A 15,934-nucleotide genomic window follows, 5' to 3' on the forward strand; every position below is an offset into this window, starting at 1 on the left:
CTTCATGTGCTGGCCTGAAGATCTTTGGTGAGGGAGTCAGTTAAGAGGGGCCCCCACCTTTCAATGGTCTCCCTTAGGTCCTCAGAAATTACATAGGTGGGGTCCTTAGAGATAGGGGGCTTCTGTCCTCTCTCCCATGTACACTCCAAGCTTATTCAGGACTAGGACTACCTCATGACCTGCTGTGCCTAGGACAGAGTGAAGGGCACCACAGCACCCTACACAGGAGATTAAAAAAAAAAAAAAAACTCCCAACCAGTTCTTCTTAAATGAAAGTGCTTGTTCTAAAACTGTCTGACACCAATAATTGGGGTCTTCATAATAGTTATACTCTTCATACGCTTTCCTGCCAAATGAGTTATTTGGAGCGTTGAAGAATTCCCAGTGGCCAGAGGGAAGTTATGAAGACGAAAACTTGCATTTTGGATCATGAGAATTTTATTAATATGCTACTATTTTAAGCCACCATACAAATATCCTTTGTATTGATTTCAGTATGATGTACCGACTGAATAAACATGCCAATTTCTGCCAGTGAGCCAAACAGTATTTTTAACCTACTTTAAAATATGTGTTGTTTCCTATGGTTTTTTAAAGTTTGGAGTTGACTATGAAAGCATTTTCAATTTAAAAAAATTCTTCTTCCCGGAGAATATACATATACATTTTAAACTATCAAATGTAAAGCTTAACGGGGTGGGTCATTATTTTTTAAATTTACAAATAAAGGTGAAAACAGGCAAAATGGTTTTTATGGATTGACTTGTGTCCCTCAAAAATATGTGTCAACTTGGCTAGGCCATGATTCCCAGTATTGTGTGGTTATCCTCCATTTTGTGACCTGATGTGATTTTCCTATGTGTTGTAAATCCTAAACTCTCTCTGCCTGTGGTCAGTGAGGCAAGATTAGATTATGTTACAGAGGATTAGGGTGGGATGTACCGCCCTTACTCAGGTCACAGCCCTGATCCATGTAAAGGAAGCTTCCCTGGGGCATGGCCTGCATCACCTTTTACCTTATAAGAGACAAAAGGAGAGAAGTGAGGAGAGAGATAGGGGCCTCATACCACCAAGAATGAGGCAACGAGAGTGGAGCCTGTCCTTTGGACCTGGAGTCGCTTCGACGAGAAGCTTCTAGACCAGGGGAAGATTGATGATAAGGACCTTCCCCCAGAACTGACACAGAGAGAAAGCCTTTCCCAGGAGCTTACACCCTGAATTCAAACTTCTAACCTCCTAAACAGGGAAGATAAACTTCTGTTTATTAAAGCCATCCACTTGTGATACTTCTATTATAGCAGTTCTAAATAACTAAGGCAATGGTTATCTGTGCTATGTATACCATTATATTGTAAAATCCCACTACGATGAATGGGGCTATAAAACAAAAGAAATTTAAGTAACTATTCTTTGGACATATAACCGAAATATATTCTTACATGTATTTTTTTTTCCTGGTCACTGCCTATTTAGCCTGTTTAGTGTATAATATTGTGTACTTAACCATGGCCATGCCAGAAACGTCTGGGTCTTCAAAAATTATGGACAAAACAAAACAGGGAGCTGAAGTTTTTCATGCATTGGCTCACGGGATCCTCGAGATAACATTTTATGGGAGTCCCTGGGTGAGGGAAACATTTAACATGCTCTGCTGCTAACCAAAAGGTTGGAGGTTCGAGTCCAGCCAGAGGTGCCCCCAAAGAAAGGCCTGGCGATCTACTTCTGAAAAATCAGCCACTGAGAATTCTGTGGACCATAGTTCCACTCTGACACAAACAGGGTCATCGCGAGTTGGCGGCAACTGGTTTTTATCGTCATTTCATAGATGGGCAAATTAGGATGGGAGAAGGTCAAGGGCTTATTCAAAGACTTTCAGCAGGGTTCTAAATACTTTCTTCCCTAGTTTGTCTTTTTTCCTTTCTTCCAGTTGAAAAAAGAAAAGATCCCTTTAGTCTCCTGCCACTTGGAATATAAATGAAGTGATATTTAAAGACTGGTTTGAGCTCTGGTGAGGAGCCCTGGTGGCACAGTGGTTAAAGAGCTCAGCTGCTAACCAAAAGGTCAGTGTTTGAACCCACCAGTCGCTCCATGGGAGTAAGGTGTGGCAATCTGTTTCTGTAAAGATTTACAGCCTTGGAAACCCCATGGAGGCAATTCTACTTTGTGCTATAGGGTCATTATGAGTCAGAACCGACTTGATGGCAGTGGGTTCAGTTTTGAGCATTGAAGAAAAACAAATGATCATTATTATTGAAGAACAAATGATCATCGTTATTGTTATTTGTGACTCAGAGGAAATTTCTTGGTTATGGATAGAAATACAAAATTACCATCTTGTAAAATGATACCAGCTACTGCCCTTACTTTGTGGAGCAAAAAACCTTAGAAAATTCAGGCATAGGAGCAAGAACGGGGTTATCTGGGAGTACCTTAGGCACGTTATAACTTCAGGGCCAGACTTAAGAATGGGATCACAGAACCCCAACATTTCAAGAGACTGCCAACCTGGAGTGTGACTCCTTGGTGTGGTGCCTTCTGGTGAAGGGGAAGCCACAATGGCTCAGGGCATCACTGAGAGGCTGAATCCTTAGGACATCCTTCCTTTGAGCGTAAACCTGATGGGGGAACGGGGGCCTTTTCTTCCCAATGTGCTTTGCTGGTTGAGGTAAAGTTCTTTAGATCGACCCCTTCCTCCTTATCCTGATGCCCCAGGAGACTAGGGGATTACCTGAAGTTGTAGCCTGGGGAGATGCTGCTCTTCTGAGAAACGCCATCAAGCCGGGTGAAGGTGTACTTGGGGATGCATTGGTCCCAGGCCTTGTCCAAGTCGCACACCCAGCCGATCTTAATGCCCAGGACTCCACCCTGGAGGAAGTAGCATATATGAGCTCTTCCTCAGCCCTCTGACCCACAGTCTCAGCTGGACAGGGGCGTGGGGTGGGGGGTGGGCACGACATTTGGTTTCTCTCCATTTTCTAGGTGGAAGGTGGAGGTGGGGAGAAAGAGAAGTGACTTGTCACACATTGTTAAGTGAAGAAGTCCTGTAGCTAGGGTGAGAACCCTTCGGCCTCTGCATCCTACTTTTGGGATCTTCAGTCCCTTAACTGTATGTAACACAGGAGAGAGAGACGCCACAGATCCAATTTCCCATCATCTGGCCCTTTTCAGAGATTAAAGTCTCTCCTTGCAGGCAGAGAGTGAACGTGGGAATGGAAACTGAGGCTTGGCGGGCAGGGCTGGGAGAAGCAAGACCACTCAGGGCAGGGGTAGATAGAAAGGATTCTGGTATGAAGCCAGTTGCAGGCCTGGGATGATTCCACGAGGCCACACCTCCCTCTTCCTGAGTATCCTATCTGCCTGCCAAAGGGCCAGAATTCCAGGAAAGGGCTGTGCTGATTCAGGGTCATGGAAGAGTAGCGGTGTCCTCACCGTGCTGGCCAGTTTAGCAAAGTCCTGCCCGGCAAACTTGACCACATCCCCCACTCGCAAGATAGGGCAGAAGGGGGCCTTGTCAGGGTGGAAGCGGCATGTCTTCATATCAGCGGCTGTCAGGTTGGGAAGGAGGTTTCCCCTGGAGAGGAGAGAGGCAGGGCCCGGGGTTAACATGAAACCACAAAACAAAACAAAAGTTAAAAAACCCAGTTGCCAAGGAGTTAATTCCAACTCATGGTGACCCCATGTGTGCAGAATAGAACTGTGCTCCACAGGATTTACATGGCTGTGACCTTTCGAAAGACCACCAAGCCTTTCTTTCAAGGCACCTCTGGATGGGGTCAAACCACCAGCCTTTGTGTTAGTAGCCTAGCACTTAACCATTTGCACTACCCAAACCAAAAAAACTAAACCCATTGCCATGGAGTCAATTCTGATTCATGGCGACCCCGTGTGTTAAAGAATAGAACTGCTCCATAGGGTTTTCTTGGCTGTAATCTTTTTTTTTTTCTTTAATCTTTAGGAAGCAGATTGTCAGGTCTTTCTTCTGTGCCACCACTGGGTTTGAACCACCAACCTTTAGGTTAGTAGTTGAGTGCAAACCATTTGTGCCACCCAGGGACCTCTGGCACTGCCCAGGGACTCCTAATGTGAAGACAGCCCAGGCACAAATGTTCCCTCAGCTTTCTGGAGCTTCAGGGCCCCTCAATGCCCAGGCAGGGGGATCTGAATTCTGGCCTCTTTCCCTGCATCCTTCTTGTAACCCATCATTCTCTACCTCATGTTACGGTATCTGTGTCCATATCTAATCTCCTTCCAGCTCCCAGGCTGGGGGCTCCAGTGGGGCAGGAGTAGCTCCTGGTTACTCTTTGTACTTCTGTGCACACAGTGAATGCCCTCTGGGTAGTTGTTGAATGACTAAGTCACCAAAGAGGGGCTGAGTTGGCTAAGAGAAAAGGGATACCACACACAGGCTTGATGAGGGGGAAAAAAGATGTGGGATGAGCCTCTTGGTCCGCAGCCTCTGGAGGTGTCCTCATCCCAGAGCCAGGTGTAAGCTGTCTCCTCCCCTTCCCCCCCTCCCCCAAGCCAAAGTCTCATTTGGGTTTTGAGCCCCAAGTCAGGAAAGCTGGCAGAGAAGTTGGCCCCAAGGCCCACCTGGTCCTGGGAGTCTAGGTGGGCTGGGAGAGGTAAGGGGAAGAAGAGGAAGTGGAGAGGACATGAGGAATGGGGCCAATCTTCTGAGGAACCAGGAGATGGGTCGTGGTACTGCATGTTGCTTTTATGGAGAGAGCTAGGACTCACTTCTCAAAGTTGAAGAGGGGGAAACGGATGCTGTTCTTGATGAAAATAGTGAAGTTCTCGGCTTCCATCATGACAGGCCTGTGGGTAAAAGCAGGTCTTAGCTCCTTCGGAAGAGGAGGAAACAGGGAGCTTTCATGGCAGGGACCACCTTTCCTGTGAAAGTCTCCCAAAGGGCACGTGGTCATGGTCTCCCCGCATACATGAGGGACCTCTGAGAACTGGACGGAAGGGCCTCCGTAAGTCTGAGGGTCAGAGGAAGGAGATTGGTGGGTGAGAGGGGCTGGGGGGATAATACCCTGGGGCCACTTCCCTGTTCAGGAATGGACATAAAGAGAGACCCACTGAGCCTCTGCAAACTCAGAGGTGCCGGGCTCCCCACGCCGGAAAAGGGGAGCGGGGCGGTGTCCTCTTCCCTCCTTACATTTTCACAGTGTCCACCTCGGTGGGGCACCAGCCCTGGATTTCACAGGTGCGGAGCGTGGAGCTGTAGTTCACGCAGCGGCCAGTGAGGATCCCTGTGAGGGTGGGGCCACGCCGTGAGGTGACCGCCAGCCCCTTTGCCACTCCCTCCTGCCGTTCTCATCAGCCCCCCTCCCCTGCTGGTGGAGGGAGGGGCGGGCAGGGCAGGGGAGCCGAGCTGTGGCACGTTCTCACTGCAGAGGGCGCTCTCTCACTCCTTTCCTCCCGAGCCTCCAGCCAAGCCAAATGTAGGCGGCAGCCCCCACCCTCTTAACACACTTCAAGTCCCAGCACCCCGTACCCCTCGTTCCCCAGTCACAGAGTGCTCTTCCTCGCCTCTGAGCCTTTGCTGTAGCTGTTCCTTTTGCCGGGACTGCCCTTCTTGAAGCCCCCGCCCCTGCCAAATCCCGCCCACTCTGAGGACCCATGCAAACCTTGGTGCTTCAGGAAGCCATTTCGGGCCACCCAGTTGGAACCAATTTCTCTCCCTCCCCCAGGGTCCCCCAGATCTTTGTGCCTTGGTGACAGCACTTCATGGCACACCTGTCCTTCACCTCTACCCTAGACTGGAAGCTCTGGGGCGGGGCCAGGCCACCTCTGCCCCCTCCCGCTGGGCTTGGCACCCGGAGGGCATCCACACATGCCCAGCATTTTTCGGGATAGGCGATTCCATCTCTATCTTCCAGCACGGGCTTCCCCAGAGGGATATGCTGTCCTTCAGCCTCCCCTCCACCCCCACCCCTTCCTTAACACTCTGAGGGTAGGGAGGTGGAGGTGGGCTGCACTCACCCCCACTCGCAAAGCGCTCAGGCTGGCACTGGCTGTCGGATACACAGCGGTACTTCTCCTCGCTCTGCGGGGAGACAGGTGTGCAGGTGGGTGAACAACGACCCTGCGCTGGCCCTGGAGGAGCCTCTGGGCTCCCCCTGCCGCTTCACAAGCAGCAGGCTCTGGAGGGCAGAGTTCCAGGGTCCCCAGTCACAGCTTATATCCATGCCCCTCTCTGCCCCTACCCCACCTCCTATCCCCAATTTCTTCCTTGGCCTTCTTCATCCAAGCTCTCTCCTACCCCTCACCTCTGGGCAGAATCCTTGCATCTGGTTTTCAGTAGCAATCATTTTGGTGATGATGACAAAGACAGAGGTGCCCTTGAGAGGAAAGTGAGGGAGAGAAAAAAGCACAACAGTCCCAATCAGTGAGGCAGGTACTGTTATTATTCCCATTCTATAGATGGAGAAACTGAGGCTCCTCGTAGGTGATATGGCTCAGGTCACAGGGCTGGGATCCAAACCACGTTCTTTTTAGCCCTCACAAGGCCTCTCTCTTTCCCTTTGTAGCTGTCCGTGATTACAGCGGAGTTGTGGCGGAGCCTAGAGAGCAGCCCGCTTTCCTGACACCCTACACCACGCTCCAGAGGGCAGGCCAGACTTCCCCCACATCTCCCCACTGCTGGAGACGGGGTTCGGGTTTCCCTCCCTGGATCATTCTGGTTGGGAGTTCCATCTGCATTCCCTTTCTCAGTCCACTCTCCTATCCACCAGTGCCTAGGAATCCACACTGCCCCCAGGAAGGGTGTGGGGGGACCCTACCTGGGGTGGGGTCACATAATCGGACACATCCATGACTCTGTTGGCATAGCGTCCGAAGCCTTTCACCTTGGTGACCACGGAGGACTCGATGGCTGTGTCTCGTACTTGGTATGCCTTCTCGTGCAAGAAAACCCACCTGGGGCAGGACAGCAGGGAGGGAGAGAAAGGGAGAAGAGCCCCCAGGCCTCTCAGGCAGAGGCTGCCAACAGTCGGCCGAATCCGGTGTGCACTCAGGTGTGCCTGGCAGGGGAAGACCTTGCTAGCGGTGTTGAAACCTACAGCGATCTCTAGGGTTAGCATAGAACACCCCCTCCATTATTCAACACCCCCAAGCCTTTTCAGACTTTTTTTTACCCCCTAATCACCACCTGCATGAAATTTTAACACCACAGATAACTGTTTATGGGACACAAATCGTTTGCACTTGACTACTAACCTAAAAATGAATCCTGGTGGCATAATGGTTAACCCTGGGCTGCTAGTCAGAAGGTCGACAGTTTGAACCCACTAGAGGCTCTGAGGGAGAAAGATGTGGCAATCTGCTTCCATAAAGGTTATGGCCTTGGAAACCCTATGGTGGCAGTTCTACTCTGTCCTATAGGATGACTGTGAGTTGGAATCGACTTGAGGGCAAACAATAACTAACCTAAAAGTTGGTGGTTTGAATCCACTTAGAGATGCCGTGGAAGAAAGGCCTGGCGATCTGCTTCTATAAAGATTACAGCCAAGAGAACCCTATGGATCAGCCCTACTCTGTAATACGTGAGTTGGAATTGACTAGATGGCAATGGGTTTTTTTTTTTTTCTTTTTCTATATGTACATTTGTGCTTTATACATAAAAAAGACTAAGATCTATTTCAACCCCAATAACCAATTTTCACCTCTTTAGGTGCAATATGGAGTCCCTGAGTGGTGCAAATGGTTAATGTGCTCCACTGCTAACTGAAAGGCTGGAGGTTTGAGCCCACACAGTGGTACCTCGGAAGAAAGGCCTGGCGATCTGCTTCCAGAAAGTCAGCCACTGAAACCCCTGTGGAGCACAATTCTAACCTGGTACACATGGGGTCACCATTAGTTGGAACCCACTTGACAGTAACTGTTTTGTTTATTCGGGACGATACTGCTCCTGTTGAGAACGCATAGCTCTGACAGTGGAGGCCACCTCTCAGCAGGCACCCGGGAGAGAGAAGGAGCAGAGGACCCTACATCTCCATCTCTGGCCCCCTATGTCCTAGGCTTGGTTCGTGGCTGATCCTAAGTACCTAGCACATTGTAGGTGTCCAGTGAACATGTATTGAATCAGCGAAGGTGCTTGGTTGGCAGTCCTCACCCATTCAGGCATCCGCAGAGGCCAGAGGAGCAAGGGAGAGGCTTGGGCTGGTCTTCATCTGGCAGGCAAATAGAGTTGGGTTGGATGGGGGTGTGGTGGTGGAGGGGTAGGCCTTCACCATCATCCTTATTTCTTGGACTGTGCTGCCACCCAGTGGATATTTCCCTGTACTGATGTCTTCCCACAGCCCCGAGCCGTTACGGGGTGCTATGGATGAGGCAAGGAACTCTGGTGGTGCAGTGGTCAAGCACTTGGCCCCTGACTGAAAGGTCAGCAGTTTGAACCCACCAGGCGCTCCGCAGCAGAAAGATGTGGCAGTCAGCTTCTGTAAAGATTACAGCCTTGGAAACCCTATGGAGCAGTTCTACTGTGTCCTAAATGGTCTCAATGAGTTGGAATCGACTCGATGGCAGTAGATTTGTTTTTTTCGGGGATGAGGCAGTAGCCTCTTCTTTTCTTCCATCTCAACCTCCTTCCCTGGACTTCCCCAATCTTCCCCAGGGCAGGAAGGGCCTACAGACACTCGCTGACAACTTTTTCCTCTGCATTTCTGTGGGGTGCCTGCCTTTTCATTTGAAGCCATGGGTCACAGCCCTCAAAGCTCAAGCCACTCTCTGCGTCAGTATCACATGCAATAGCACTTCCAGCCTGGGGTGTAACTCCCCATCCGTGACTGCATTCTTCTTTGACAGCACACTCAGAGGTAGATATCTTTGTTGTTAAGTGGCCAGACTCATGGCGACCCCATGGACAATGGAGCAAAACGCTGCCCAGTCCTGTGCCATGCCCATGATGGGTTGCGGATCGGATTGTTGTGACCCACTGGGTTTTCACTGGCTGATTTTCAGAAGTAGATTGCCAGGCCTTTCTCCTTAGCCTGGAAGCTCTGCTGAAACCTGGTCAGTATCATAACAACACGCAAGTGCCCACTGACAGCTGGGTGGTGGCTGTGCATGAGGTGATGGTCTCATGTGCCATCAAGTCCATTTCCAACTAGTAGTGACCCTATAGGACAGAGTAGGACTGCTCCGACGGGTTTCCAAGGCTGTAATCTCTACTGGAGCAGATCGTCAAGCCTTTCTCCTTTGAAGCTGCTGGTGGGATTGAACTACCAACCTTTGGGTTAGCAGCCGAGAGCTTAACCCTTGTAACACCAGGGCTCCTCGCGTAAAGTGCATTGGCTGGGAATTGAACCTGGGTCTCCCTCATGGAAGGCAAGAATTCTACCCCTGAACCATCAGTGATCCTGAAAAACTGTTACCATCCCATTTTACAGATCAGAAAATCTCATCAAATATGTTTGGAAAATGCTGCTTGCTCTCTCCCCTCTCCGAAAGAATATGCCGTGTGAATGGTAAATACATTTGTTAAATTTTGTTAACCCCACCATTTCCTACTCTCATTTAATCATGGAGCCCTGTTTTGGAGAAATATTTGGTGACAACTCATGGAACTGAGGAGCCTACTTTTGGAAATGCTGGGTTTGGGTCATTTTGTGCATCTAGCCAGCGTCATGGAAACCCTGGTGGCACAGTGGTTAAGAGCTATGGCTACTAACCAAAAGGTCGGCAGTTCAAATCCATCCACCAGGTGCTCCTTGGAAACTCTGTGGGGCAGTTCTACTCTGTCCTATAGGGTCGCTATGAGTTGACTCGATGGCAACGGCACTCCGGCTGATCTGAGGGTTTGTAAGGAGGCAGATGGGGACTTCAAGCCCAAGAGCTTTCTAACCATCACAGTCGTCCACACAATGGTCTCCTTTGGAAGGTGGTGAGTGCCACACCCCTGGAAAGACTCAGGAGAGGCCTGGTGCCTACCTTCCAGGTCTGCTGAGAGGAGACTCCTTCCGCGGGTAGAGGATGGATTGGCTGATCTCTGGGGTCCCCTACTGTTGGAAGCTGCAGAAGGGAGCAGCTCCTGGGACATGCTGGGGTCACACTCACTTGTGGGCTGGGTGCTGCTGGCATTCTGACTGCAAACAGTGCTGATGTCTGCAAGTGGTTCCCTGTTCAGTTTTTAGTGACAGGGTTCAGGGCTATTCCCTTACTAAGTGTCTTGGTTATCTAGGGCTGCTATAACAGAAATACCACAAGTGGATGGCTTTAACAAAGAGAAATTAATTTTCTCATAATCCAGTAGGCTAGAAGTCCGAATTCAGAGCGCCGAATTCAGGGAAAGGTTTTCTCTCGCTGTTGGCTTTGCAGGAAGGTCCCGTGATGCATCAGTTTTCTCTTGGTCTGGGAGCGTCAGTCGGAATCGACTGGACGGCAGTGGGTGGGAGCATCTCAGTGCAGGAACCTCAGGCCTGAAGGACACACTCTGCTCCTGACACTTCTTTCTTGGTGATATGACGTTCCCCTGTCTGCTCACTTCCCTTTCCTTTTTATCTCTATTTTTGAAAAAAATTTATTTATTTTTATTGAACTTTAGATGGTTTACAGAACAAACTAGTTTCTCATCAGTTAGTCCACACATTGTTGTATGACATTGGTTAACAACCCCATGACACATCAACACTCTCCCTTCTCAACTCCTTTTTATCTCTTGAGAGATAAAGGGTGGTTGCAGGCCAGACTCCAGGGAAACTCCCTTTATATTGGATCAGGGATGTGACCTGGGTAAGGGTGTCACAACCCCACCCTGAAACTCTTTAACATAACATTACAATCACAAAATGGAGGACAACCACACAATACTGAGTATCATGGCCCAGCCACATTGATACACATATTTTTGGCGGGACATAATTCAGTCCATGACACTGGGGCTTCCTCCACTCCCTTGAGTTCTGACTGCTTTCCTGAGTGGGAGAGAGAGGGTGGAGTCACAGTCAGTGCTGGCAAATGGCTCCTAACCTGTTACCTGCTTTATTGTTGCCGCCTGATAGCAGGCAGCGTCCTGATTAATGCACCATTAAGAGTTATTCACATACTAGTAAAAAGCTCTTACGGGCACCACGCCTCTATGGAAGCTTGTGGTGCTGTGTGCCTTACCTCCCTATCATTTTCTTTCTTTTCTTTTGGATGGGGGAGGAGGTTCATTAGGGTCTCAAATGGAAGTCCGTCTCACGGAGAAATCTCATCTGCCAAGCTATGTCCTAGCAGAAGACAAGGGAGCATCCCTGTGATGGAAAATGAGGATGTATCTAAACGAGCATAAGCCACAGTAGAAACACACCCTTCTGCAGACTCGGTGTGCCTAGCCACAGAATGGACACACCTCTGAGTGTTGATCTAATGTCATGGTTTCCTGAGGCCTCTCTGCCTGCTCCCTAAAATCTAGGACCCTTTGCAGATGAGAAGCAATATTCAGAATATCATTATCACATAGCCAATGCACCACACTTGGTGCTTTTACGTGTATTAATTTATCGAATCCTTACCACAATCTGATGAGACAGCTTCTGTTATCCTCACGTTACCGATGAGGAAATGGGGACACAGAGGGGTATGCTAACTTGCCCAAGGTCACACAGCTGGTACAAGGACTCTTAACTAGGTATCCTGGCTCAGAGAGTCCTCGTTCTCACAGCCACCGCACTATAAGGCCTCCAGCTGTGTCCCCGGGTCAGGGCCAGGCCGTGGCTGGCCCCCTGGCCTGGGTCCTGGTTCCTGTCCTGCTGGCCTCCACTCCATCACTAGGGAGAGGATCTCCTGGCTTAGGGAAGTCTCAGGAGGAAGGGGCCGAGGCCTCAGAGGAGCAATTAACCAATCTCCTCCCTCCTCCTTCTCCTCCTTCAAGGCTCCTTCTCTCACCCAGCAGGGAGAAGAGGCCACATTGGAATTCTCCCTCCAAGTTAAATAATAAGTGGAAGAATTTCAGTGGTCCCATGGGGCCCAAGGACGTCATCCGGCAGCTCAAAAGAAGGGGATGCTTCATTTCCAGAACAGAGGAGCTGAGTCTGTCTCCAGAGGCCAGGGCTGAGGAGATGGAGCAGGACCGAGCCTCTGATTCTTGGCATTTACTCCGCGGCTCTGACTTATTTTTTCTCGCGTTCCTGGTTTATTATTTATAGAGCGGAAGGCGGGTGGCAGCTCCTTGGCAGGTGGGATGTGCAGGAAGGAGACCAGAGCAGGCATCCTAGCACCTTCTGTCCACCCCCAGGGAGTCAAGGGGGAGGCCAGAAGTGGGTGTGAGGAGAGTGTACTTGTGTGGGGTGGGGAGGAGAGGGGCCTCATAAGAAAGTATGAGCTGGGCAGAGGGGAAGGGGGAGGTGTTCTGGGAACTAGGAAGTAATAATAATAGTTACCATCTATTACTGAGTCACCCATCTCAGGCGAGCCACTTGACGTATGTATGTTACCTTCCCTCCCCATAACATCGTGACAGGAGGTATTCATAACCCTATATTCTAGATACAAGGACTGAGACTGAGAGATGTAAAGTGATGTATTCAAGGCCACACTCCTAGTGTCAGAGCCAGGTTTGGGGCTGCGGTGAGGGGAAAGAAGAGGCAGGGAGGAAAGTCACTGTAAGATGGGGCATTCCAGCAGGTCTTCCCACCGTACTTGTCACCTGTTGTGCCAATGAGGTGCCTCAGGGTGCTACCTTGGGCTGAGAGGGTGAGATGGGGGTCAAGATGGTAGAATTCAGGCCCCTTTCTGTAAACCATCCTTAGTGTGGCAAATGATTTGTGCCAATACTAACTTAAAGGTTGGTGGTTTGAAACCACCCCGTGGCGCCGTGATCTGCTTCTGTAAAGATTAACCCATTGCCTTTAAGTTGATGCCAACTCCTGGTGACCCCATGTTTTACAGGGTAGAACTGCTCCATAGGGTTCTATTGGTTGTAATCTTTACGGAAGCACATTGCCAGGCCTTTCTTCTGTAGCGCCACTGGGGTAGGTTGTTCGAATCACCAACCCTTCGATTTGTAGCTGAGCATAAACTGTTTGCGACATCCAGGGCCTTCTCAGTAAAGATAACAGTCAATAAAACCCTATGGAGCAGTTCTACTTTGTAACAGATGGTATTGCCACAAGTCGGAATCGACTCAATGGCATTGGGTTTGTTTGTTTTTTTCTGTTCTCTTTAAACCAGTGTAGCACCTCCTTTTAACTGCTTTATTATTGGGGTTCTACGTAAGAGTTGAAATTAGTTCAAATTAGTATTATGAACCAAAGGGGCGAGTGTGTGAACTGGGGCCTTGCAGTGTGGGAACAACAGAGGAGGGACAGGAGGGCTGCAATTGGGTCAGAGGTCCCCATTATGGTCTTTCTGGTGAATGCAGCATCAAACGGCTGGGAAATGCCCTCATCACTGGTTAGTAGAGAAGCAGCTTTCTCCAGAAAGACCCAGAAACCAACTTTAGGCCAAGCACTAGCCAAGGCTTCCAGGGACTCTGGCCCCAGGGATTTCCCTCTACTTCTTCCTCAGGTCCCCACAGCATCAGAAAGGGGGTGGACTGCTCTGAGGAAGCCCCACCCCCCAGAGGAGACTGGTGATTACTACCTGGGCCCATAAAAGACATAAAGAACACCGGGTATATCCTGGCTTCTCTGTGCACCTGGGGTGGGTAAAGGCAACCAGTGATGAAGTGGTGTCAGCCACAGACAAGCAGCCGAGGCTGGAGGAAGGGATGGAGTGTGTGCGGAGATTGCTGGGCAGGGGGTTGCTGTGAATGGATATGAGAGGTGGCTGGCTCAAGTTACATATGTCCTAGGTAAGGCTGGGCATCTTGTCTACCTGGCAGGGGTGCTATGGAAGAGATTCAAGTATTAGGCTTTAAAATCACAGCAGAAAAAATCCTTTCAAATGCTATTGAGTCCACGCCACCATCATCTCTCTCTCCATGACTGCACAGCCTCCTGATTTTTCTGCATCTGCTCCCATTGTTGTCACTGTTCATTGCTGTCGAGTTGATTCTGACTCACGGCAACCCCATGGATAGAGTAGCGCTGCTCCATAGGGTTTCCAAGGCTGTGACCATTGGGAAGCATATTACCAGGCCTGTCTTCTGAGGCACCACTGGGTGGGTTTGAATCACCAACCTTCTGGGTAATAGTTAAGTACTTAACCATTTGCGACACCCAGGGATTCCAGCATCCACTCCGAACCCCCTCCAACCCACTGCGAGCATATCCATATCAGCCGGAGCAATTTTCCCAACTCAAATGTCTAGCTCTTTCTCTCTCTCACACACGCAGTCTACCATTTCAGTTGCTTCTCATTCATTTCTCTTCTATAAAGACAAAAGACCTTATACTATCTTACACCACCCTCACCTTTGCTCCTTCTGCTTCAGCCAAAACAGCCCACTTTTCTTCCTCCCACTTGCCAAGCTCTTTCCCTTTGTAGAGATGTTTTTTTTCTGCCTTAGACTCCCTTCATTCCCTTTCTTCACCTAGATTCTTCCTATTCATCCTTCAGATCTTGACTTAGACATTGCCTCCCCCGGAAACCTTCCTTCAGTCCCCTGATCAGGTCAAGTACCTCCATGTTAGCAGTGCTCCTAGAACTCGGCACCTGTTCTTCAAACCCTGAACCATGGTTGAAATTTTACGTTTGTGGAGATTATTTGATTGACGTACATCTCTTGAGTTCATCTCTTGCATTATACTGTAAACTCCACAAGGATAAGGACCCTATCTATTTTTGCCTCCCATTCTATCCTCGGTTCACAATACCTAAGAAAGACTGCAGACATTTTTTTGCTAAATTAAGGACAATGGATTCCTGAAGTCATGGTGTTCACGGGTTTCTGTGCATGGGGATGGGGTTCCGGCAGGGGGTGGGGATGCAGAGCGCAGCATTGATGTAACTGGAAGGAGCTGCTCCGTCGGGAGCTGTCAGGCTGCGAAATGGATGGGGTTGGATATCAAGATGCCAAAGAGCCTCTCCTGCTCGCTCCTGCAGGCTGGGCTCCAGCCCGGAGTATCAGATTGTGATGAGGAGAGACAAGGGCAGGGGGCCAAGAGGGCTGGTCCAGGAGCCGTCTGTCTCTATCTTCCATCTATCTCCTGCCTGAGGCCAGTGGAGGTAGGCCAGTCCCAGAATATGCTGAGGCAGTTTTTGCAGTCACCTGGACCAAAATACCATCTCCTGGGTATACACAATTGCACAGTTGCATATACACACGAACACATAATGTTGAAGAACCAACGTTGGGTTGGGCTTTAGAGATGTAGACATGGAACATTTGCAAACATCATTATCTCACAACACCTCAAAGTTGCAAGGGAACCTCAAGGACATTTCATCCTTCCTTACACCTGAATCCCTTCTCTAATGTCCAGATGTACAGCCTTGTCTACAACATCCATATAACCAAAGCTCGCTGGCTCTCACAAGCACGCGAAGCAAAAAAAATCACTTCGTACACATCTACATGGCTTTCCACACACAGCCTCACACATTATCCCAATCTTTTGGGCAAGCAGACTCACTCGCATGAAGATTCCAGCCCACGTGCACACAGGAGTCCCATCTGACTTTCTTGAATGAACTCATGGCAGTTAGGCACCAGCTTGCTGCCTCTCCCACACAGACCCATTGTCTCAGGGAACAGCACGAGACTAGAGACACGCATATCAGAAAAGAAAACCCTTGAGGGGATTTCCTGGTGCCCACCAGTTTGTGGAAACGATCACGAGAAGGACAGATGCTGTGTTTCTTCCCCAGCCATTGTCTGCTCCATGGCCCTTTGTGTGTGGGGGAGCCTCCAAGAGGTGGGGGCCCAGAGGGGGCTCTTAAGCAACTCCCAGGATGGGCTATACAGCACAAACTCAGGTATAAGCAGGGACTTTATGCTTTCTGGCAAAGGGGAGCATTTCTAGATTTTTGGGGAGGGACTCCACACTATTTTCAGGAAAGTCACTTT

The 15,934-nt window shown here is 49.6% G+C and overlaps 1 protein-coding gene across 1 annotated transcript in view; it reads right to left on the reverse strand.

Moving 5' to 3' along the window:
* Positions 1-15,934, reverse strand: part of P2RX3 (purinergic receptor P2X 3) — a 37,409-nt gene that overhangs the window by 18,734 nt on the left and 2,741 nt on the right. The window contains exons 2-8 of the mRNA XM_003421330.4: positions 6,786-6,921; positions 6,273-6,344; positions 5,986-6,049; positions 5,159-5,252; positions 4,738-4,815; positions 3,430-3,571; positions 2,729-2,865 (exon numbers count right to left, since the gene is read on the reverse strand). Of these exons, the coding sequence (XP_003421378.1) occupies positions 2,729-2,865; positions 3,430-3,571; positions 4,738-4,815; positions 5,159-5,252; positions 5,986-6,049; positions 6,273-6,344; positions 6,786-6,921 (723 nt within the window). The remainder of the gene's footprint in view (positions 1-2,728; positions 2,866-3,429; positions 3,572-4,737; positions 4,816-5,158; positions 5,253-5,985; positions 6,050-6,272; positions 6,345-6,785; positions 6,922-15,934) is intronic.

The sequence above is a fragment of the Loxodonta africana genome, chromosome 7 (genome assembly GCF_030014295.1).
Source record: "Loxodonta africana isolate mLoxAfr1 chromosome 7, mLoxAfr1.hap2, whole genome shotgun sequence".
Taxonomy (NCBI): domain Eukaryota; kingdom Metazoa; phylum Chordata; class Mammalia; order Proboscidea; family Elephantidae; genus Loxodonta; species Loxodonta africana.